The sequence below is a fragment of the Choloepus didactylus genome, chromosome 6, assembly GCF_015220235.1.
Source record: "Choloepus didactylus isolate mChoDid1 chromosome 6, mChoDid1.pri, whole genome shotgun sequence".
Classification (NCBI taxonomy): domain Eukaryota; kingdom Metazoa; phylum Chordata; class Mammalia; order Pilosa; family Megalonychidae; genus Choloepus; species Choloepus didactylus.
The window spans coordinates 123,516,479-123,541,663 of record NC_051312.1 but is presented as its reverse complement, the minus strand read 5'-3'; the positions used below and the strand labels follow the sequence as shown (position 1 = coordinate 123,541,663).

Genomic DNA, 25,185 nt, shown 5'->3' with positions numbered 1-25,185 from the left:
TTTCTACCTGCTAAGTCTTGATCTTATACTCAGTTCTGCTTTTCTGCCATTTTGTCTAGAGATTAGAGCAGTTACTTCTATGCAGCTCTGTAAAGGGTTAGGGGCCTTGTATGCGTCTCTATGGATCGAGGTGACACTTTCCTTTTGTCTTTCCTCTTCTTCCCTCTATCATCTCCCCATCCCGAAGCCCACACCCCACCAATCTAGTCCCCTCCTCTCTCCCGCTCAGTTTGAATCTGGGACCACATATTCATGGCTCAAGATAATCTGTGGAAGGAATTTGCTTGACAGATTTTATTTTCCCATGGCCAACTTCCTATAGGTCCCAAATCTACAGCTGAACCTTCTACACTCAGACCAAACCCACAACTTTGAATAGTCTTTAAGATTTGGGGTAATATCCTGAATATCAAAATATCTGTGCTCTATGATGGACTTCTGTCAGAGATTAGGCAGTGAGAGAACTGAGTTATATTTGCCTAATTGAGTTGTCAGTGAACAACCCCTTCCGTTGACTGTCTCCTGTCAGGGATCATCTAACATCCCAGCTTCCTCAAACTATCCCGTTTTACCCTGTTGTTCTAAAGGTATGATTAATAACATCCCCTTTCTCTTTTAAAAGTGTCCTAGTTTGGAAGATGTATTATAAGGTCACCCTATCTATTGGGATTGGAATATATTTAAGCCTCTTTTCAAATATAGAAAAGATGGTGGGTTGCCAGGCAAAAATGCTTTTTTTTTTTTATTACAATGACAAGAATTGAGAAGGAAAGTCAAACTGAAGTCACAATTTTCAGAAATGGTGCTTCAAAGGGTTTTATTTCTGTAGTGCGAACTGGAATGTGTTTTTATCAGAGAGAGTAGTATTTTGGAAAACTTGGAAGAAGCCTGGTACATAATTTACATTTTAGGTGATCAATCCTTGTTCAACTAAATAAGTATCAAGCAAGCTAAGAATGTTCAAGGGGGAACAAACACATCACACATTTTTTATGCTTCAGAAACCTTCTCCTTTTCCTTTTCTCACTTCACTTCGCGTTACTGGGTAGAATTCAGCTTCCACAGAGAGGTGTGAATTAGAAATCTAATAATACTTAAAACTAGAAGGAGCTGGCAGTTTGTTCATACTAAAATTGTGCAGCTGTGTTAAGATACAAGAGAACTCATCCAAGGAGCTGGGAGGGGAAACTCCCAGCTTTGTTAGCATCAACTACCCTGACCTGAACAGAAAAGACATGAGCTGGTGTAAATGCCACTTATTATCAAGCCACGTCAGTGACGCAGGACCACAGTGGAAAGACACAACATGCACATGTCGCTGACAAAGGCCACACCGTACACAGAATAATGCCTTCATCTACACAGGGCACCGTTAAAGAAGCTCAGGTGCTATGGGATTCCAGGGTTCCCAAGACAGACCATTAACCAGGTTCACAGGTCCTTACTTACTCTGGAGAAGAAAATATATTCTTGTCATTACTTATGGTGCACATCAGGCATTAACCAATTCCTTCCCTTTCGTACTCTCAGAAAGGGCAAAGGGCTGTAAAAGGTACAACGCAACATGCTGCCACCTGGTACACAGCTGAAAAGGAGAGGACGGCAACATCCCAGTGGAGCTAGAAGGGGCAAGGAAACAAGCAGGCAGCTTAAGGTTTCTTCTTTATCAGATCTGTAGCAGTAGAGAAAGCAGGATTTGTGGGAAGTTATGAAGCTAATGCTGGATCCTATTCTTTCATTAACACGCCACCAAGTTTCAAGATTAATCAAGAAGAAATCTCTCAAACATGACATGTTCTAATTTACACCTGGTTACTCTGAAAGATGGCGAGATTTATAGTCAGCTCCAGGTTGTCTGTCTTTGACATTCTACCCACTCACATATTTGCATATTCAGAAACTATACAAACACAAAAATATTAAAAATGAAACCCACTCTATGTTACAGTAGAATGACATGTAATTTATTCATATAATCAACAGGCAGTACTCAAAATTCATTTAAATAAGCGAGTGATTACACAAACATCTAATAATACTAAAATTGATAGTCAGAAGGTATAAAATACCATGGGTATGAAATGCCATGGTAAATACTATTCAACAGACTACAATCATAATTCCAAACTAAATCATGGGTTTTTAAATGAGTTTTAGCCATTTTGGAATGATTTGATTTCCCCCACCTTTGAGCAATTACTTCTTCCACTGGTACAAGACGAGATCATTATTTCCAAGAAATAATACAGAATGACATAGCTTAGGTTCCTCTCTTGCAGCATACTTTCTTGCAAAATGTCTTTTTAAATATTGTCTCTAGATACAGGAAACAAACCAGTCAGCACTCCTCAAGCAAAGGTGCTTGGATCAGAACAGGGCAAAGGTATAACTCTGAGTTCAACAAGAGACAGACAGTGAAAACCTTTTGCGGCTTTTGAAATATGCATACTTCTTTTCTGAGGAGCCAAGCATCATAAACATATTTAGGCATCCAAGCCAGCGAAATTATGGGAATGAAATAATTTGATATCCAGATGACTAGGACACAATTGCAACTGGGGGTAAGATACAATGTAATTATGCGGCACTTCAAACAAAACAGCTTCTATTGTTTGTAAGCCTCGTTACATTTACACGAAGTGCGGCTATGCTTGCAGGAACAGTTTGGCGTATCATGTGTCTGTCTGTATTACTTTAAAGTCTTATATTTTATCAGAATGAGGTCCAAGCACGAACCTGGCTTGAAAAGCTAGCAGCAGTAGTAATGAAACATACCAATAAATTAAAAGGCTTTCACAGAACAAGATTCAGCTAAATCTCTTACATACAAAATACAGCTAGAGAAATACAATTCTTTAATGCTGAATTATGAGGGGGAGGGAAAAAATCTAAAAAAATAGAAAACTCTCTCCATACCTGGATGTCAAGGCAAGATGTAACACTGCATAATGCCACAAAATGAGCAGTCACTGGATGACAGATACTCTAGAATAGTGGTATCTGGAGATCTGGTAATTATGAACACGAGATGAAAATACTGTATCAAAAGGCATGCATACAATCACTGTGTGCATTCAGAGTGTGAGCTGTGACCTAAACAGAGATCTAACATGACAATGAGGCAGTGTTCCAGGGTATCCATCAAAAGCAGCGTGCGCGACTACATGTTGATTAAACCTTCCGAGGCAGCAAAATGTGGGCACAATGCCATGTCTGGGTTCTGCAGCTGTTTTATGATCCTCTTGCGGAATTTCTCCCGCACGCGATTAAATTCCATTATGTCCATGGGGTCCTCTTCAATCCAAAATTTATGAAACTCGTGCATCAAATAGCCTGGTAGAGATAATACCGTGATAAGAATGTAGGAGAAAAAAAGTCCTCAATCACAATCAAAACCATCCTGAATGGTGAAAAAGAAGCTAGACCAAACAATAGCGACCATGGAGATAAAAATATAGCACAGAACACTACTGAATAAGATTCTTCTTTAAAACCAGTATAGAAGCTACAAATCTGCATGATTTTGCAAGTCGTCCTGAAATTATCTTCATTCTTCTCAAGTGGGAAGACAAAGCAGTTCTGCCATCTCTTGGATCTGAATCACACTGGGGACGTTTTCAGAAAAGCCAACAGTGACTACTTCACCCTTCCCTTCCTGATAAAATTAATATAATGGCATGTTTTTTCAAAATTGTTCCGCTCAGCCTTTTTTTCTCTTGATGTTTGATTCCACCAAAATGTTAAATTACCCTGACAAATCCAACAAATGCATTCTGACAATCTACTAAGAGACAATAAAAACTTTAAATCAACTCTGAACAACACAGACTGGGTCATTAAACTACATGGTATTGTTAATAAGACTTCATTGCTTTCAAAATACTTCTATATTCAAATACTTTTGTATCTCAAATACGTTATCTATGAATTAGCTGGACTGGGAAATTTTTTTACTAAATGTTAAGTATATGATATAAGATCCTCTTCCTTTTGTTCTGTTCCCCACCATAACCCTCCTACTATATTAAGAATTGAAAAGTGAATAATTTTTTTAAAATTACAGGTATGTAGTAAGTCTATTGCAAGCTCAGGTATTTCTACATATTAGAAAAGAATTCTTTAAGGAAATAATCTTAGCTTAAAAAACAACACAAAGATTATACAAGCCTTTCTCTGCCTTCACATTAGAAGGCAGCAGAAAATAGTAAAAGCACAGACTCTAGAGCTGGAAAGCTGGTTTGAGTTCTAGCTCTGCTATCTTCAAGTGTAAACAGTGATGGGGAAGCAGGGAACGGTGGTGATAATGGGGGTGTGGGAAGAGAATTTTTAACAAACATATTCAACACTAGTAGTGGCAAAAAAAAAAATCAACAGCTTTTGTTTATCTGGTAATCTACTACTTGTGTGGAAAACCTTCAACATAGTTTCACAAACAGATGTTTAAAAATCTTTCTCACATTTCACTGTAATGCAAAATTAGAAGTGATGTCTCCCCACCCACTGCTGATACTGGTTCCTTCTACAGGCTCACCTCCGATTACTCATCTTATTTCACAGATGCCTGTACATCATTAAACACATGCTCTCTACCAAAAAAAGAAGGGTAGTATGGAACATAATTTATTACACATTTTTTGGGGTTGACTGTTTCATTTATTTGGAGACTAGACTTGTCTTCGGGTCCTCTACACCATTAACTGACATGACTGCTTCTAACACCCTTGATGGGGATTCACTCTAACTCTTACCCAACTGGCCTGGGAGCTATGCAAGCCACAGTCCACTACCACCACGAGAACCTGAACACACCAGAGGAGCCCTAAATCAGAGGCGTCAGCTCCCCCAGCTGCCATCTCATCTTTCTCTGCCCCATGGACGGTCAGATTCCGCATCCTGGCTCGAAGTTCTCTGGCAACAGTGACGGTTCCACAAGTGAAGAACATGTATCACACAGAACAAATTCAATCCTTCTCCAAAGCCAAGAAGTGCTATTTATGCCCCCAACTTATCTCTTTTCCAGTAGAACATCCCTATTTCTCCTCATCATTTCTCATGTGACATGATTTGGAGTCTGTTGATCACCCTGGCAGCTTTAGAGCACACTGTTTCCTCTGGTTTCAGTATCTTATTCAACTAAGAGAGTTCAATAATCAATCTGCCCTTCGCAGAGACTGGGCCAAGTCCTAAAGTATCCCCAGGTCATATGTTTCCTAATGTTTGCTCCGCAAATCCACCTGTAAAAGAGTGGCCTGGGGTGCCTGTTTTAGAAAAGCAGATCCTCCTAGATTCAACCAGACAGTGCAATTGAGTAAGGTCTAGGAGACTTCTCTTTTGGCTTCCTTTCAAATATCACAATTTTTATGGTTCTAAAAAGAAATCTGATAATTTTTAATTTCTTCTTCCCTCATTATATAAAATACACACATAAATTTCCTGACTTGGCTTCTGTGCTCCAATAAACAAACCTGAGCTATTTTTAATGTATAATCAGGTTTCTGATACAATGAATTAAAATCATCCATGCTGCTTCTCTATAGTAACTCAAGAGCAAAAAGGTCTTCACTCAGTGACATTGATAAATAGGCACTAAGAATAAGCGTATTTTGATGAAGAATACTTTTATGTAACATGCATAAAAATTTTCACCTTTCTACAACATGTAGGCTATTGGTAACTCACTCTAAATACAAAGTAGTGTGGTAAAGAGTCCCAGAAGGATGTAGATTCATTTGGTTTCTTCATTTCTCTACCTTAAACATAACTACAGGAAAGGAATTTGAAAGGCTTAAAAAACGAGCCAGTTTAAGAGTAGAGAAGGGGATGGTTCATAACATGATGCCATTCTCAGGACCACTCCTCTTAAGCCTGCAAAAGTGAAGCTGTGACGCTTGCAGCCTGATTCTGACTTTCTTCATCCCATCAGGAAAATAATGAGAAACTATATAACATGATTTTAATCAAAATACAGAAATGGTGGCATGACTTCCAAGACACATATTATAAACATGAAATTTCACCCTTCTATATAACATTATGGAGTGTCTAGAATTCATTCGGTCAATTGACTTTAATAATACAATTATAAAAATATGCTATCATCAATTGTAACAAATGTTCCACACCAATGCAAGGTGTTGGTGGTGGGGTGATGTATGGGAATACTGTATTTTATGTATGATTATTCTGTAAACACACAACCTCTCAAAAAAAAAAAAAAAAGTTCAGTTAGTCAATTGAATTGCCAATAAGCAAATATGTAATAAGTGTAGTATTAGGTATTGAGGAGGCAAGAAGAGGGAGATTTTGTAGGTCCCCAATTCTCAGTCTCTTGGAGAGAGGGATACAGGTAGATGCTTTCAGAACAAAATAATTAAGTGCTAAGAAAGCTAACGAAGTGGCGTGTAAAGTACAGGGAGGAAACCAAGGCCAGGCTCACTGTTTCTCATTTAATTCTTTCAACAGCTTTGTGAGGTAGATAATGCAGATACTATATCTCCATTTTATAGGGAAAGACATTGGACTTAGACAATACTCTTGTCTGTATTCCTACTGAATAGTTCCTTCTTTTGAAAGTCAAAGAAAAGGAAACTTCTTTTCCTCTTCTGGTCATTGTATTTCCTTCTGTTCACTACACCCAACCTCACCATTTAAATGGGGCTGAATGTTCACTGGAGCTCCAGATTGAATGTAATTTTGTAACATACTGCCTTGGCATTACAGTGTTCACTGAATAATTCTGTAAAGTCAGAATGATAGAGCTATTATATTCTTACAGTCTTTCACCTAGATAAAATGTTTGTTTTGAATACTAATTTGACTTTCCAACTCAAGCCTATAGCTTATCTGCTACTGCTTGAATGCACTGGCTTTGCTTCACTGCATTCAATTAGTGCAGAGCAGAGGTATACGCAAGGACACGGGTAACTGCTAGAGCGTACAGAAGAGGTGCACAAACCCGATCATGACCGATGAATCCAGGAACAGTTGGCTTCCCGTACTCTCCTCTGGAGAGGGCTGTCTCTCTGCCTATACCCTAAGCCATAGGGAATTGCTGCTTTTCCCAAAACCTTGTGAGTGTCTTGGGAGATCAGTAATCCTGTTGCCTGCTTGTTTACCTGGGCTAGGATTCTCTTGGAAGCATACAGACCCCGGCCAAAGCTAAATATTTCCAGAGAAACTAGACTTTCTTTCTTCCAAACCCCTTTCTCCAATAAAGGACACCATCCATCTTTAGCCTCATATCCATCCATCCATCCATCCATCCATCCATCCATCCAACAAAGAGTTACTGAGTTCCTACCCTGGACCAGGCTCTATGCTGAGGATACAGCAGGGAAAAACAAACATTCCTGCCCTTAAATGTCAATTCCTTATGATACTTTCCTATTTTTCATTCCCTGGGAGAGCTCCTCCACTCTGTTGCTTTGATTTTCACCTTCATGTTGATGAATCCCAAATCTAGAGCATGAGCCCTTCAAACTCTCTAGAAAGCCACAGACTCCCATTAGACTGCCCACTAAGCAGCTCCAAGAGGAACTTGCCCTCGGTATGCCTAAAACTAAACTCATTCTATTTTCCACTGAAACTGCTTCCCTGGTTTCCTAAGGAGTATGTTAAATATAGAATAGGATAAGCACAAGAAGCTTGGGAAACATGGTCAGGGATCTTATTTATCTACATATTTATGCTTTTTAACACAGCTTGCAAAGCTCTATAAGGTCTGCCCTCACATCCCTGCTCTCACCTTTCTGGTCTCATCTTGAGCCACCCTGTATTGCAAACTCTATGCTATTAATTGAAGCCACCACACTCTCTCGTCTCATATCCTTTGTCTGTGCTGCTTCCTCTGGCTGGACCACTCAGCTACCATTGCTTTATTTCCTGACACTCATCCTTCACATCTCATCTGAAGTGGGCACTTGCTCTGGGAGGCTTTCCCAGACTTCCAGAGTGAATAATCTCTGCAAGGCCTTTGCAATTTTTAAAAATAGTATCTTTACTTACCCTATCATAAAATTCTTCACATTATTTTTAATTATTTGTTTTAGACGCCTGTCTTTCTCAGCACAAAACCTGATTTTAGTAGGACCTCATTAATATTTGTTGGAGATGGTCAGATCTTTGCTTTTCTCTTTACTTTCTGTATTTTAAGCAAAAGTGAATGCAATTAACCAACTGTCATAGTAGGTGCTATAAAAACATATATAAGGAACTTACATTGTCCATTAAAAGTCATAGAGTATCATAGAGTATGTGTTTTATTTTTATTTAAGTTATACATACACAGTTTAGCAAGTCTTATTATGAAAAACCAGCAGCACCCCCTGTCCTAATTCCTACTTTCCTAAAGTAACATTTCAACTCTTCTAGCTGATTCTTTTGATTACTGACCTCCACAGTTCTAAACAGCATGCTTCCATTGGTTAGTTTTTTTGATGTCCCTCAACAGAAGATGATTTAATTCCCTGTCACCCATCTGAACCATATGATCACTTACTTTCTCACAATTTTCTTTCCCTGGTTTTAAAAACTGCCTTCTTTGTTCATTTGCTTAGTTTTCCACTTACTTAATTTAACCCCAGACTATCCCCTTTAAATGTTGTTGGGGAATGAATCATGTGTCCCACAAAAGACATGTTCAAGTCTTAATCTGCGTTCCTCTGGGGATGAACCCATTTGTAAATAGGACCCTTGAAGAAGTTATTATCAGATAATGTGTGGATTCACTTGTGTTAGATGAGGTCAAAGTGAATAAGAGTGGGCCATAAGTCCTATTACTGGAGCTCTTATAAGCAGAGGAAATTTGGATGCAGTAAGTCCTAGAAGCCAGAAGTCACAGAAAGCCACAGGAGCAGCCAAGGAGAGAGATGGCCATGTGACAGAGGCAGAGACGCTAGCCAAGGAACCCCGAGGATTACGGCAAGCCAGCACCAGAATGCTGCAGACTTAAGGGACAAAGCAAGGCTTGTTGAGCTGGCCAAAAAATGCAAGCTGATAAATTCTTGTTGATAAGTCAATCACTGTGTGGTATTTGCCATAACAGCCCTAGCAAACTACGGCATTTGTTGTTAACAACAAACGTGTTCAAATACAACAGATGTTCTACCAATTTCATCTTCTTCAAAGAGGCTCTCCCAGAACCTTCTGAACTGCTAAAATCTGGATTTTTTTATTCTCAGCCAATTGCATAGATGTTACCTTGGGCTTTCTCTTTACTTTCATCCTGAAGATTCTCTTCACTTCTCTCCTGTGATACATTTCCTGCTTTCTGGCTCCCATTTATTTCTTTTTGGATTACTCTAGTATTTGAGGGGAACATATCCTGCAGGAGCTTCCTGAGAAAGGTGCAGGGGAGGTAAAATGTTTGAGGCCTTACTTTAAAAGAAATGTCTTTATTCCACTACCATACTTAATTGTTAAGATAGATTGGATATAGAATTCCAAATTGGAAATCATATTCCCTTACTTTTTTATACTTTCCAATTTTCGTAGACATTATTCTATTGTCTTTAGACTATAATGCTGCCGCTGAGTAGTGCAATGTCAATTGATTTCCAATTCTTTATGTGATGACTTTGGAAATTTTTAGGATCTTTTGTTTCCAGCATCATAAAATTTCACAATGATATGGACCTTGGTGTGGGTCTAATTTAATCTATTATGCTAGCACTTACTGATTTCAATATGAAAACTCATCTTTCAGTGTTGAAAATTTTTCTTGACTTATTTTTTTATTCCCTCCCCTTAGTTTTCACTGTTCAATTTCTGACACTCCTGTATTATTCAGATATTAGACTTTCTGGAATGCTTCCTTAATTTCTACTTTTTACCTATACCTTTTTGTTCCTGTTTCATAGATTTAATTTATTCTCTTACCTCCTTGGATATATTGACATACATTTTGAAGTTTTCTTCCGTGTAGTTTCTGTTTCCTCTAAGCAGCTTTTTTTTTTTCCTTCTGTTTGTTTAGACTTGCTCTCAAGCTTGAGGCTTTCCTCTATGTTCTGGTTATCTATTGCTGCTTACCAAATCATCCCCATAGTATGGGGCTTTAAAAAACAACTTTCATGTACTCATGAAATCAGTGGGTTAGAAATCCAGAAAGGGCATTGCATGGATGATTCCACAATGTCTGGGTCTCAACTGTGAAGACCTAAAGGTTGGGGGCGAGTTGACACCTGGTGGCAGGAGTCATTTGGAGGCATATTTTTTGCCCATGTGTCTGGTGGTAGATGCTGGCTTCCACTGGGGCCTCATCAGGAGCTGTAGTCCCATCACCTGCATCTGGCCTCTCCATGTGGCCTGGACTTCCTCACAACCCAGAGGAATCAGATCCCCTGCATGGCAGCTCAGGGTGCCAAGGGCAGCTCAGGTCACAAGAGAACCAGGCAAAGCTTTTCTAACCTCTCTTTGGAAGTCAGAGTGCCAATTCTGCCCTACTCTATTCAGCCCAGGTTCAAGGGGTGAGGTGGGGGGAATGGTACACATAAACCCCAACTCCTAAAGGGAGGAGTGTCAAAGAATTTACTGACATATTTGTAAACCACACACTCAGATATCTGATAACCCTTGGTTGTGTGTGAATGTTTCTGACTAAATAAAAAAGCCGACTGGACTAAAAGCTGATTGGAAGCTCTCAGCACATAGGTAGTGCTTGAGCATCACTGTGGAGTGATATGGGCAGGATGTTTCACTAGGGAGCTCCAAAGGTCAGCATCTTTAGGTCTTTTCTCTTGGGCTGTTCAGATTCCCCAGAGAAGACCCTTTCAGTCTCTTCACTGAATGTCAAAGTTCTAGGAACAGAGTAGGGGAAGAGCTTGGGTGTCTCAATTTTCATCATGGACATTTCTAGTATGGTTCGCCATCAACTGTGCTATCAGTGTGCCTGGTTCCCATTAGTCCAAGACCCTTTATTTTGCCCTCTCTGTAGAATAATCCACCAGCCTTGTGTTGGGTGGGGGTTAGGGCAGGGACAGCCACTGGGAAAAGGGGATTTGGGTCCCAAAGAGCTTTTTAACAGTCTTTTAACCAATCTTTTTTTTTTTTTCCTGGTTCTACCTTCACCCTCATTTCCAGAGACACCTGATGCTGTCAATTCCTGAACCTTTCAGGGATTCTCTGGAATAAATTAGGTTGCTTCTCAACTTTCCACAGTACCTGCTTGGGATTTTGCCTTCTCAGGATTACTAAATCAGTTTATTATTTGATATATTTTCCAGCGTCCAAAATGAGATTGTTCTTGCCTTGTCTCCAAGTTTTCCTTGGGTTTGTGCTTTCTTTTTTTTTGAAACAGCTTTGTATTTACTTTAGTGGCATTTGAGAAGGGAAGACAGCATAATGTATGCCATCTTTAACCTGAGGTCTCGATTAAGCAGATATAAAAGACAAAATTCTAGATATTATAATCATTATTCATCTAGGAGTTTAGACAAAATAAATTGCTGTTAACGTGGGACTTCGTCACATTTTACAAATGTACTGAGGAATACCACCCTCCTGTGTTGAATCTGGACTCAAACGACTGTGTCTTACCTATACTTAGAAAGAGTGGCACACCTATTTAGCAAATTACCAGCAGGAGAAAGATGAAAGGAATATAAGGAAGAAAAACTGCAATTTTCTGCCAGGAGGTGTCAGTGCAGTGAGCATGGTTTAAATGGTGTTTCTCCTTTAAATTCCCTAGGTGGCTTGATCACTTGATGATCTGTCTTTCCAGGTTTCTCCAAAACAGTTTGTTTCTGGTCTCCAAGGTTCATAATGACAAACAGCTGGATTTTACAATTCTGCCTCCAAGAAGGGAGAATAATATCCTAGAACTCTACCATATGATTCAGTCTTTACTTTCAGAAACCTCAGCACAACTGCAACATGGAAGGATACTTCTCCGTCAAGGACAATACAGGGCTCTGATTCAGGGTCACCAATACTTCCCTCTACTACTACCTATTTTTACAGGGGAATATTTAAAATGCCACCCTCTGTAGCAGTAGTAGTGGTAGCAGCAAAAACAATTCCAATGGTAACATCACCACTGTCAACATTACCCATGAAACCAACACCTCCTCTTTCTAATAATTACTGAGAACTAACTAATAAGAACATTTTATCCATTACCTCATTTTATCTTCATAACAACTCTATGAAGGAAGGACTCATTTTATAGATGAAATAACACAAGCTTAGATAGATTAGTAAATGTAGATCTGGGAGACAACTTAGGTTCTTTGTCTTCAGAGCCTGTTCTCTTAAGCACTAGGCTGTGCTGGATCAGAGAGACAGAGAGAAAGACCCATGACGTCTTTAAGTTAGACCAGCAACTGATACATTGGATATTATGCAAGAGCTTGGAAAGAGAAAAATCCACAGTGATTCAACATATAAGTGTAGGTTTTGAATGAGGAAAAAAATCAAAACCAAAGGAAGTTCAAAGGCCCTAAAGCAGCCAGATCACAAAGATATAGCAGCTTTCACCCATGTCTGGAATGTTCTGTAGAAACTATATTGATAATTAAGCAATGGGACACTTACAGAACGTCTGCTGGAAGTGGGACAATGTTGGAGCTTCTGGGGCGATGTTGTAGAAGTGGGTTTTTAGAGCTCCACTGATCAGTAGATTATATGCCAGATCTGTTATGTTGATGCCCACAATTGCAAATGAGTACCTATAAAGTATAAATCACAAAAAAACTGCATGTCACATATGAGAAATAAGCATTTTTTAAAATGATAATATGATTGTTTAAATTACTATTAAATTATTTGTCTGGGCACTAGGTTTCCCTTCCCTCTCTACCTATTAAAACTCTGAATTTTGTAACTTAACAGAAAATCTTAATAATATTTACCAAGAGAAGAACTGAGAGATCATATGCTTTGACTTGGTGATTCCATTTCAAAAAATATTATAATAAATAGAAATATGCAGACAGTTTCATAACAAGGATATTCATTACAGCATAATTTATAATAGTAAAAAAGCGGAAACAATTCATTCTAAAAACAATAACTGGTGAAATAAATTATGGTAATTCCATATGAAGGCATATTACAGCTAATAAAAACTATATTTTTAAAGACTATTTAGGCAGGATATATAAAACATTATATACAGAAAAATCCAAGTTGTATTTTATACACACATATGTGCATAGAAGAGGCTAGAATAAAATACCACAAAGCATTAAAGATGGATGTGCTAGAGTAATACGACTGAGGTGAATTTTTGTTTATTTTCCAATATTTTCTAAATTTGCCATAATGAATTGTATATTACTTTTAAAATGAGAAAATTTTAAATAGCTATCTTAACACACAGTGTATATTTCTAGTCCCTTTTCTACTTATCTAGCAAAAATCAAAAGGAACTCGGTCCTTAAATCCTCTTTGCTAATATAAGTTCGGCTCAGCAAAAAGGAGTTCTCTGTTTAGAAATATTTTTAGATGAAACAGGGTGTTATAAAAAAAATTTCTAAACTAAATTTTTATCTGATAGCTTGAGACATAATAGAAAACCTTAAAAGAAAACTACCAAATACAATTTTATATGATGATTCTTGAAAATTATTTCCACATAATTATAACTTTCTATATCTTGTCAGTTGGTCACGGGGAAAGTAATGTCATATACTCCTACAAATAAAATCCAAAAATATACAAATGAATCCTTTGTAAAATTCAACTGGATTACATATTTCCAAAAGGACAATTGGATTTTCATCCTTGTCTTCTTTCACATGCTCTGAGGACATTTTTGTTTACTAATTTCTGATTCATGTTCAGACTGACAATCTTTATATATGAAATCATACACTCACCCAATTGCTTTATCCATTCTTTTCTTTTCCCATTCTGCTTTGCTGAATTTGCTAAATGAATGAATAAATAAATAATATTGAATTCCTAATTGATACTTGCTCCCTTTTAATGTTGGAACTGTTAACTAGATAGAGATATCTGTAATTCAGTTTTCACACAGTGATCAATTTAAATCTTAGCAATTGAAAAGTCACAATAAAATTTATATAAAGTTCAGAAACAATTATTTAGAGCCATGCTACTAACCCACTATTCACTTTAGTACAGCATAGAGAGACAGCACTAAAGGCCAAACATTAAGATATTCTTTTACAATATCATTAATTACCAAACAGTATCTTCATGAAACCTTGACCAGTATCTTTCTTTTCTCCAACTAGATGTTACCTCATCCTCTCATATCTCCCCCACCATATTTTGATTGGTTTTATCTCATAGGATTTTCTTTGCTCAGCCTTATTTGTGATGCCTGATAAACAGTAGATGTCAAATAAAAGCTTATTGAACAAATGATTGAGTTACTGAAAGAAAGAGAGAAAGAAAGAAAGAAAGAGGGGGGTGGGGAGAGAAAGAGAGAGAGAGACAAAGAAAGAAAGAGTTTAAAAATTCTGTTCCAGCAAGTTCTGGGGCATTTCCTCAGGCTAAGTTAAGTCAACTAAGCCACAGCAGTTCTATTTTAATTTGCTTAACAATTTGAGCTTCTGAATAAGAGTGTTTGAAGAAAGAGTTCTAATGCTGAAGCAATTTGAAAATACTACCTTACATTACAATATTTTGTGTACTTGGTTAAGTTCATTGTCACCTTGGCTAGGCTATGGTGTCCAGTTGTTTGGTCAAGCAAACACTGACCTGATTGTTACTGTGAGAATATTTCGAGGATTTAAATAATTAGTTAATTGTACCTATGGCTGATTACATCTACAGTCAACAAAGGAGAGTGCCATCAACAAAGAGAGAAGTTTCATCCAATCAGCTGAAGGCATTAAAGGGAGGACAGGGGATTTCAGCAGTCAAAAAGAAGAATTTCCATCTCTACTTCAGTCAACCAGTTTCTCCTAGGGAACTCACTGAAACCTTCATCAGAGTTTCAATTTGCGGCCTGCCCTACAGGATTTGGGCACTCTCCACAGCTGTATGAGCCAATTCCTATAATAAGTTCCTTAATATTTAAATATATTTACATGCATGTTGGTTCTGTTTTTCTTGAGAGCCCAGACCGACACTCCCCATTCCATTGCTCTTCATACTGCCAATGTCCTGTGGACAGAGACATGCTCCTGTCTTCTTTGTGACTGATGTAATCTTTATTCAGTGTCTTACACTAAAAAGAGTAGCATTTCAACTAAATAAAAATTTAAAACTAGAGTTATTATGAACATGTAGCTTCCATCTAAGTAGGAGAAAGGAGAGTTTTCTAGAACGCACTGCAAATACTTCATTAAAAGACACACACACACAATACACACAAACATAGCCACAACAACATTATGCGAATTGATTTTATACGTGTGATTTCTACTCTATAAATGACTGGCTATAATCCAAAGTAAACTGCCTTTAACTCATGTTACAACATGTCACCTCTTTTAAAAGTGTAATGGACAACCAATAAATCAACCAATTATCCAAAAAGAAGCAAAGTATTTTGACCTTAAAAGACACCTATCCAAAACTAAAATGTATATGAAAGGTAAGCAGTTTTATATATACAAATTAGAAGCATCTATTTCTCTTCAAGAAAACTTTGTAAATACCCAATGTCTCTATACTTGTTAAACTAAATCTCTATCCATTTTCCTGCATTGGAAATACAAGAAAAGGTCAAACACCCTCCACTCACTTGATCACTTTTAGGATATCCTGTCTCAAACAGAATGGATCCCTCTCTTCAGAAAGAAACAAAGCAAAAAAAAAAAAACCTAACAGTCAAAATTCTTTTTTAAACTTGAATCAACTTTCATCCCTCAAGTTACTTCTGGAATCAACAGATGGAAGTCCACTGGCCCAGGGATGTATAATGCTTGCTGACTGAAGGACAGGCAGCAAAGAGCTCTCCTCAGTGTAAATTTTCTTCTCCCTCTTCAACACCCGAAATGTTCAGGGCCTGATGGAATCTATGCTGATACTGTAACTGATCAATATATATATCCTTTAGACATGGGTGAAGGACAATAGCACTCCCAAACACTTGGATTTTGTATGCAGTGACATGTACCACCATTTGAAGTAATTATCTGTGGACTTCATCACTCATTTTATTGTACCTTGGGGGGATGAAATGTAGTTTTCTCTACATGCCTATACACACGTCTATACTCGCAATGCACACAAACATGGCTAGTCCTCTTCTTAAAGAAGAGTAGTCACACAACCCTCAATTTTAGTTAATAATCCCTATCTGATGGCTTGGACACAAGTGATAAAACATAAAGCCTTTCTTGAAAATGGTTCATACACAAATCTCTAATGGTTGATCAAAGAAATTTGGGGCTTATGGTCACTTCCCAAGGACCATGGAGGATGCATTCTGGCTGATATTCTTCCAGAATAGCCAACCTGGCAGCACACACGATTCCTCACTTAATTAAGTGAGTTCAGGGTCTTGACTTTACAGAAAGATGCTATTTAGAAAACAGTTAAAAATTAAAATAGCTTGATTTTAACCATGTAATATATGAAGAAAGAGTTAAATGATTTTAGAGTTTTTCCTAAAGCACATAAAAGACCATGAATTTTTAATCTTTTATATTTTGGAAGTTTAACACAATTTAATGAATCTTAGCCAAATGAAGCTGGAATCAGTATAATAGTAAGGTGAGGGTGGGATGTGCGTAAGGAACAAATCAACCTATTCCTGAATTTTGAGAACGTTATAATAAAATTTGGATTTATTTAGCAAACATGAACCTAACAAGTTTATAGTATTAAAACATGTATATATAGAGTATATTATATGCTATTTATAACTAATCAAATTACAAATACACTAAGCAAATTTTTCTCCATGTAACAAAACTCCCAAATAAAGTGTCCCTTTCTAGGAAGTTGGTGGGGTCAGAGCACATGTGGTGAAGCATTCAGCCTGTAGATGAGGTGTTTTAAATGTTTCTTTCTCCTCAGGTACAGTCATGGCTGTAGAAAGGCACTTGGACATTTTCTATCAGGTTCGTATAGTTTGGTTTTTAGTTTGCTGAAACAAAGCCCAAATATAATTAACTATATTCAATCAAAAGTTGGGAAATGTCTGCCTTTTGAAAATTTTTCATGAATTTAGATTTCTTTAAAAAATCTTACCCAAACTTATTCTAAAATAAACTAAAGCAACCGAACACAAAAGCAAAGAAAAAATACCTTATCTCCTCTTTAGTGATATCTCTTCATGTAATCAGTTAGAGAAAAAAAATTTAGAAAGATAAATGAAAATGCAAATAATTTAGAATCTAGAATTTTACAGAATCACAACCAAAAAAAGCCTCAGCAATTCCACTGTCTCAGTTGGTCCTTGATTTCATGACTTCCTTTAACCCTTACATTTCCCCATCATGCTGCCTTGCATCTGAACACTTTCTCCAACTCTCTCTCTTCTCTTCCACTCCTACCTCCTCAGTCTTCCTGGACACCAGTGACATTATCAGTCCCACCCCCCACCCCCACCACACATACACGCACTTTTCTTAGGTTTCTTCTTCTTCTTCTTTTTTAAAATATGTTTTATTGTAATAACATATATGCAACTCAAAATTTTCCATTTTAACCACTTTCAAGTACACAATTTAGTGATATTAACTACATTCACAATATTGTGCAAATATCACTAACATACATTACTCAACTTTTCCATCACCTCAAATAGAAACTGTGCCCATTAGGCAATAACTCCCCATATCCCTCACACACACATCCAACTCCAGCCCCAGGTAACCAGTAATCTACTACCTCTCTATGAATTTGCTTATTCTTGGTCTTTCGTATAAGCAAGATCACATACCAGTTGTCTTTTTGTGCCTGGCTTATTTCACTCACCATGATGTCTTCAAGTTTCATCACGTTGTGTCATGTATCAGTCCCTTTTTAAAATACCTATCTTGCTTGAACTGTGCCCCTCTACATCCTAAATCCCACCATAAAGTCTTAAATGTTAACCCTCCTATTCTGCACTTGTCTAGGAGCTTGTCTGAAACAGTTTAAAGTCTCACTTCTGGTAGGCTCACTACCCTGAGGATCTCATCAACTGATCCACACAGGAGATGAAATTAATTCTGTCAACTTTACCCACGCCCAACACATTATCCCTATTTCCTTGTTTACTGAGACAGCAATTTGAAAGCAGAGAATTTACATAATTTTTAAGAAAGAAAGCATAAAACAGTAAAAGAACTTTAGGCAGCATTTGGGTACAATGAGAATTAACGAGGAGAAGACAAGGAAAGTAATCTGGAAACCCATTCCCAGGCCACTTAAGCATTTGGGCTTCAAGGCGCCTGTCCCCATCCCTGAAGACTGATACATCCCATTGACCCTGGGACTGAGTCAAAGGAAAAAGGTTAGAATATGACTGGAACCTTGTTAGAAGGATCCTTAGCAGGCCTGTTGAATGCCAAGGCTGAGAGAAGGAGGTTTGATTGAATCCATGCCCTTCAAACTTAAAGCACAAATTGTAGACTGACTCAGAAACTCCAAAGCCTCCAAGTACACCTCCTTTGAGGCACTAAGACTGGGGCAGACTTCTGAAGTTCTCTGCATTTCATATCCACACCTTTGGGGCCTAGAGAAAAACAGATCCCTGGAGTAGGAATGTCTTTCTATTTTGTGGAATCCAGAACTAAGTCACATGCTGGTCTCTCTTAGAGAAACAGGGTATAAAGAGAAAAACAACTTTCTTCCTTCTCTTCCCATTAGGGGTCTGATCAATGAGAGAACCATGTAAAACTTCAGCGGATCTGAAAGCACTTTCCAATCACTCCTCACCACACTAGCTCTGCAGGGAGATGAACCAAGTAGCTGAGATGTCCACATGGTTTTCCCTTGCTCTCCAGCAAAATGTGCATTTTCATCTTGTCAAATGTCCACCGAATATTTTAGGTAAACATGAACACCTTTACAAATAACATTGTTCTATGAAAAAAAAATGACAGAAGAGGGACAAAGCCTTATCCCTCTTTTATTGAATAATTACCTGCATTTTGGATGAAGAGAGTCAGAAAGGACCTGCTGAGCTGCTGTAGCATCCCTTTCCGCAAAATACCTATAGTTGGAGGAAAAGACCATAACTCCATGCCCTTGAATACATTCAATTTAACTGCATTAGAGCCCCTTTTGAAGTCAGAGATGGACGCTGGCATAAGATTACCACTTGTCTCAAGCTCTCTCAGAGAATGAGACGCTTTCCAGTATAGGATTTTCCAAATATAATGGCACAGCTGTGAAATCCACATAGATTTAGAAAGGTGTCTAGTAGGTTTGAAATTTTAATTATGAACACTGCCATTCCCCAGAGAACCAAGGGGATTCTTATTAAGGCGGGTCATAGTGGGGGATGGGACAACTTGGCATTTGTGGCCCCTCAGGTAGCAGAGGCCCGAGTGAAGGGCCACAGCACTGGGCTGTGACAACCAAAGGGCAGAGAGAGGGAGAATGAGGAGGTAGGAGAAGACACATTTCAAATGCATTTTTCTTTTTTTTTCTGGAAGATTATTCACTGGGTACTTGAATTCTGAACAAATGGAAAATATCTTATGAAGCTTAGAGATGTTAAACACAAAATTTTGTTCTGGGGAGCAGGGGCAATGAAGTTTCCTAATATAAACTTTGTATATCCTTAAAATATTTCATAAAAAGTGCTTCATAAAGACAATTATAAAACTATAGCATATATTATTGAATTGGATGTATATATTTTTTTCTGCATAAATCTAAAGACTAAAACTCTTGAATTTTCTCTCAGAAAGTTTCAAACCAATTCAGCAATTTTGTCCAAGAGTATTAATGAAACTGAGTCTCTTTTTGCACTTTTGTTGGGCATCTCGGTTTCCTCTTCTATGTCTTGTCTATTCATATTTCTTGGTCTAGAATATCTAAAAATGTCCTTGAATAAATAAGACAAATAACCCTACAGAGAACCCACCGGATACAGAGTCTTTATCATTAAGTGTCAACAGTATCAGTCTTAGCTTGTCTTTTTACTTTATTTATGGAGACTTTTCAAACTGAAAGTTTCAATTTTAATGTGTGAAATTTACCGATTTCTTTCCTTTATGATTTATGCCCCCTTTTTTCTTATCTTTAAGAGATCCCTCTTTCCTCAAATATTTTAAAGATTTTCTCACAAGAAATTATAAAGACTTGTTTTTCATATTCAATTTATGAATTGAGGGGAAACAGAGATGTAATTTTTTCTAATTGGAAGGCTAACTGTCCCAGCTCCACTTGCTCAAAAGCTCATCTTTTACCCACTTATTTGTAATGCCATCTGTCAATAAAACTTACTTTCTATTCATTCATATTATATTCTAATTGCAGCATTTAAAACAATTCATAAAGGGTGGTTTTAAACATCCTAAATTTAAAATAAAGGGAAAAATCTAGGGGAAAAATGAAGTGCCATCAAACAAAAGGCTAAATTTCTTTTAAAAATGTATCATTATCCTCACTAACAGGGTAGTGTCAAAAGGACACAAGAAGCAACCTGAAAGGGCTCTCTTTGGCTTGAAAAATAATGACTGCAAATGACTGAATTTAAGCATCATTCAAAAAATAATGATTGCAATTGTTTAAATTACATTAAATATATAAAAATGCAAGAGCTCAAAATAATATTAAGAAATAGAGAGATAAAACAAAAACCAAATTATTTAGTGATCACCAATGAAAGGAACTAGCACACTGAATTCTTACTGTGAAAACTGGTAACTAAAGGGAAAAACCAAGCATCTATCCTAAACCAAGCAACCTTAATTTATAAAGGAAACTTAGTCTTTACAGAATTATAACTAATTGTGGAACAATAACCAAATTACAAAAGCACTCTGCACAATTAGTTAATTGATTCAATGAAGCTCACTGAAGGAGGTAACTGTTATACTAAAGATTGATGAGGACATTACAGGGGAGTCCTCTGATGCATCTCAGCACTGTACTGATTCCTGCTCATACATCCCTCCTCCTCCCCCATCTGGGGGCACAGGGGGCTCCCCTTGACTTGTTTCCCTGTCCTAGGCCTATCTGGCAGCCCCCAGACAGACATAGCTACTGGGAGTCTCCTAGGATCTGGCAACCTCAGAGCAGGCAAGCTTGCATTGTTCAACTCCTCAGGCCAGTGGGTTTGCGGAAAACAAGACCTAGAGATGTTCCTCTGCCAGACTCCCACACTGAGCTGTAGCACAGCCTTCAGGACTACACATGTCTATCTCTGATCCTGCCCCACCAAGGCCTTGAGAGCTGAGAGTGGGGACAGGGCAAGGGGCTCATGTCTGCAGAGATGCCTCCTCCAAAGAGTAACCAGGAGGTGTGACATAAGAGTTGGCCAACTTCAAGTACCCACAGCCGTTATCAAGAGATGACTCCACTGCCATTGCCCCACCTAGCACCTGGCAGAAGCAACCCCTGAGCACTGACGTGGCTACCAGTCACCCAAGGCCCCCTAAGAGTGCAGGGGTAACAGAAGGGCAGCTGCCACATCTTTTTCCATGACAGGCCACAAGAGGAAGGGAGTTTGATTGATTTAGGGACATTAAAGAAGTCTTTTGTGCCTAGTGTCCTCTTTCTGTTAGAGCAGCAGAGTGTATTTCAATGATTTACCATTTACAGAGGACAGAGTTAGGTATGAGTGAAGTTTTAATGCAGGCACAAAGTTAGTTTCAAATACTAGTTAAATCTATTTTTTTTCTTAATTTTCTTTTTTGGCTAATCTAGGACCTATGTGTGAACAACTTTATATTAATATTTTTTGTAGCTGGTTTACTTGGGTTGGTATGATACATTATATTTAAGTTCCTTGAACACTCTGGGTCCCCTTATTGTGTATGAATGACTGAGGCTTTGGAAATTAAGGGATGCTAGTGTGAATAAAGTTATTTGAAGGGGAAAATAAATGTGATGTGATATGAACCTGAATTTATTCAAGCCTGTGCAAATACCTCCAATTTTCAGGAAATATGGAGGCCGGTTACAAGTACAAACAGACAAATCCAGACTGTAGGACATTTTACCAGACAACTGACCTGAAATTTCCCACAAATTAATGGCATGGAGGTGGACAGCAGGGCAGAAGTGCAGAGGGGGAGAAGAGACGACTCTAATTAAAAGATACCCGAGACATAAAAACCAAATGCAATCTTTTGGATCTGACAAATCAGCTGTAAAAAAGACATTTTTGAGAGAATTGGGAAATTTGAATATGGACTGGATATAGATGATACCAAGAAATTATTGTTAATTTTGTTAAGTGTGATAATGGCATTGTGGCTAATATAAGGAAATGTTCTTATGTTTTAGAAATGCATATTGAAATATGAGGGTGAAATGGGACAAACTGTTTAGGATTTCCAGTAACATAATTCTACTAAAAAAAAAGTGTTGTAGTATGGCCAAACCTTAATAATTATTGAATCTGGGTGATCAGTATAAGGAAGGTCGCTCTGCTTTCTAATATGCTTGAACTTTTTCATAATAAAAAATTAAAAATAAGTACACATGAGATTTGCTTAAAAAAATCCATGAAGTCTTCAGAAATAATAGTAAGATAGTAGTCGTTTTTAAATTTTTATGAACCCGAGTTAACTCTTAAGAGAACCTGAATGTTTGCATGGAATCTTCTGGGAAGTGACTCCTGGAACTAATAACTCAACTTTGCTGTCAATATGAGATCAGAATATCATGTTTATATTCAACTACTCTTCATTATACTTACTGTAAATTGTACAATCCCAGAAGTCCCATTCCTCGAAAATCTGTTTTAGGATCATCGCCTTGGAAACCAATTTCACACCATTGCTTAGAGATCCGAGATTCTAGTGGAGTACTGGGCTTCAAGAATTTCCATAACTAGAGACAAAAGAGAGAATTACCCTGTTGATACATACACACAGATACCCTTTTATTTTTTTGGTCCAGATTTTGTAAACTACATTATTAGGAGGAGCTCTGCAAAGCTGAATATATGCAAATAAATTAGAAATAAAGGGTTGGTCATCTTTCAATTTATCTTTGACTGCATTTCTCAAGAACCCCTTGGAGATTCCTAAGACCTTTTCAGGGGGTCTGGAAGATAAAAACTATTTCATAATAAAACTAAGACAATATTTGCCTTTTTCACTCTCATTCTCTCATGAGTGAATGTACAGAGGAATTTTCCAGAGGCTGTATGAAACATGATGACATCAATGCTCTGAAAGCAATGGAACATCTACTTGTGTATTTTAGAGTTAAAAATTTTTGTTTTAATTTCTATAGTGTGTGTGTGTGTGTGTGTGTGTGTGTATTCCTCACAAAAGCTCTTGGGAGCCCTCAAAAATATTTACTTGTTTAAAGGGAAAGGGAGAGCCAGAAAAGTTTTGAGGCCATTCATCATTCAAATCCTTGGAAAATGCTTATCTAACGTCACATCGAACTTTTAGCAGAGGTGTTAAAAATAAAAGTGGGCTGTCTTCAATTTCATTACTTAGGTCTCATCTATAATAGGAGAGCAAACATTAACATGTAACTGGATAAAGGAAGACCACCAATGTTTGTGAATGAATCTCAAAACATATCTTTAAGAGGTAAAGAATCCCAATTACAATCTATATAATAATGAACAAATATAAATTCGGAACAGTGTGCTCTTCTCTGCCTAATGAACAGGTTTTATTCTTCTAAGTCTTCTATAGAAAGATTAACTTCAGATTTAGCACATATCATCACTTTGGTGAGAAAGAGATTGATATCTCAGTGATATAAATATGTGATGCTCTAAATATTCATTCTTTCTAATGAGCAGATTAACCTTTTAGACTATTAATAGTATTTTCTATTGTAACTTCATAGAGACAGGGCACAAATACAAATGTAAAATTTTCTTTTTACTATTTCAGAAACAATTCAACTTCTAAATTTCCTATTCTCTGTTATATGGATTTTTTTCATTCATTTTATTGAGATATATTCACATACCATGCAGTCATACAAAACATAGCATACATTCAATTGTTCACAGTACCATTAGATAGTTGTGCATTCTGTTATATGGATTTTAAAGCTAAAACAGAACAGCAGCACATAAACACCATGCTTTATAGTGAATTGTCACATGTCTAACACTTAGACGTAATATTCAATGACAGAAAATACAAACTCAAAAATGGTGAAATTCATCCCTGTTATTCTTGGACTAATCCAAAATTACTTATTATTCTTATGATACAATATTTTATCTTAGTGGAATGAATGGTAAATTCAATTTATCTAGAAGATGAGAGAAAACCTTCAGAGGAAAGAAAGTAAATCTATCATGCTTGGAAGCAAAATATCAAACATAGGCATAAAAGATATCTTTTATATTATCCATATAAGATTTTGCCAGTGCTCAACATTCATCAAAACAAAATATTTCTGAGTTCATCAGAAGAATACTAAATAATAAGAGACCAGTTCATCATCACTGGAGAAAGGTCTCTTTTTAAAATTCCTTTAGGAACTGATTTGGTTACTGCTACACTGAAAAACAACAACAAAAGGAAACAAAAGGTAAACATTATCACATTCATTTGAATAATGATTTGAAGTAACCTTAGGGCCTTACACAGTTTTAAAAATACTGGCTTCCAAAGAATAACTGTAGTAAAATGGCAAAAGCAAGCATTTCATTTCTGTGGGTAGTTATAAACCTCATTCACCAGGCCAATACAAAGGTTGGAGAAAGTAAGAACTTGGAATAATAAACGCTTTAAAAGGAACTCCATTTTAATGATTTCATGTATCCTGACAGACTAGACTAACGGCTAAAAAATGTTCTTAATCCTGTCTGCTTTAATAAGGGTCACTTTCTTGGAAAATGAAAGTCAATTATGCTAAAGTACTTACAATGAAGTACAACCATGTACATATTCCTTGCAAGATGTTTCAGTTGCAGGATTCCCTTCTGATGGACAGGCTTTTCCCTGAAAAGGTGAGGCAGGAGGCAGAGTCTGCCTCAAGGGTGAGGTCATTACTTGCACCCTAGAAGCCACCTGGAAACCTGAACAAAGGAGGTGGGAGGCTCTGAGGAGTCCAACATCTAAAACTGTGCTCCTGGGAGGAGCTATTACAAAGCCAGCTGCCAAGAGGAGATGCAGCTGGGAAGAGTGATTCTCATGACAGATGACAAGCTACAGAAGTGGAAGCTGCGTTTTGAGT

At 37.4% G+C, this 25,185-nt stretch overlaps 1 protein-coding gene across 2 annotated transcripts in view; it reads right to left on the bottom strand.

Moving 5' to 3' along the window:
- Nucleotides 1–1,932: 1,932 nt before the first annotated feature.
- ELMOD1 (ELMO domain containing 1) overlaps nt 1,933–25,185 on the bottom strand; it is an 83,196-nt gene continuing 59,943 nt past the window's right edge. For both annotated transcript variants that reach the window (XM_037841322.1, XM_037841323.1), the window contains 5 exons: nt 22,724–22,857; nt 18,992–19,060; nt 13,815–13,865; nt 12,529–12,662; nt 1,933–3,333 (listed from right to left, as the gene is read on the bottom strand). In XM_037841322.1, coding sequence (XP_037697250.1) covers nt 3,161–3,333; nt 12,529–12,662; nt 13,815–13,865; nt 18,992–19,060; nt 22,724–22,857 — 561 coding nt within the window. In that variant the 3' untranslated portion in view covers nt 1,933–3,160. The remainder of the gene's footprint in view (nt 3,334–12,528; nt 12,663–13,814; nt 13,866–18,991; nt 19,061–22,723; nt 22,858–25,185) is intronic.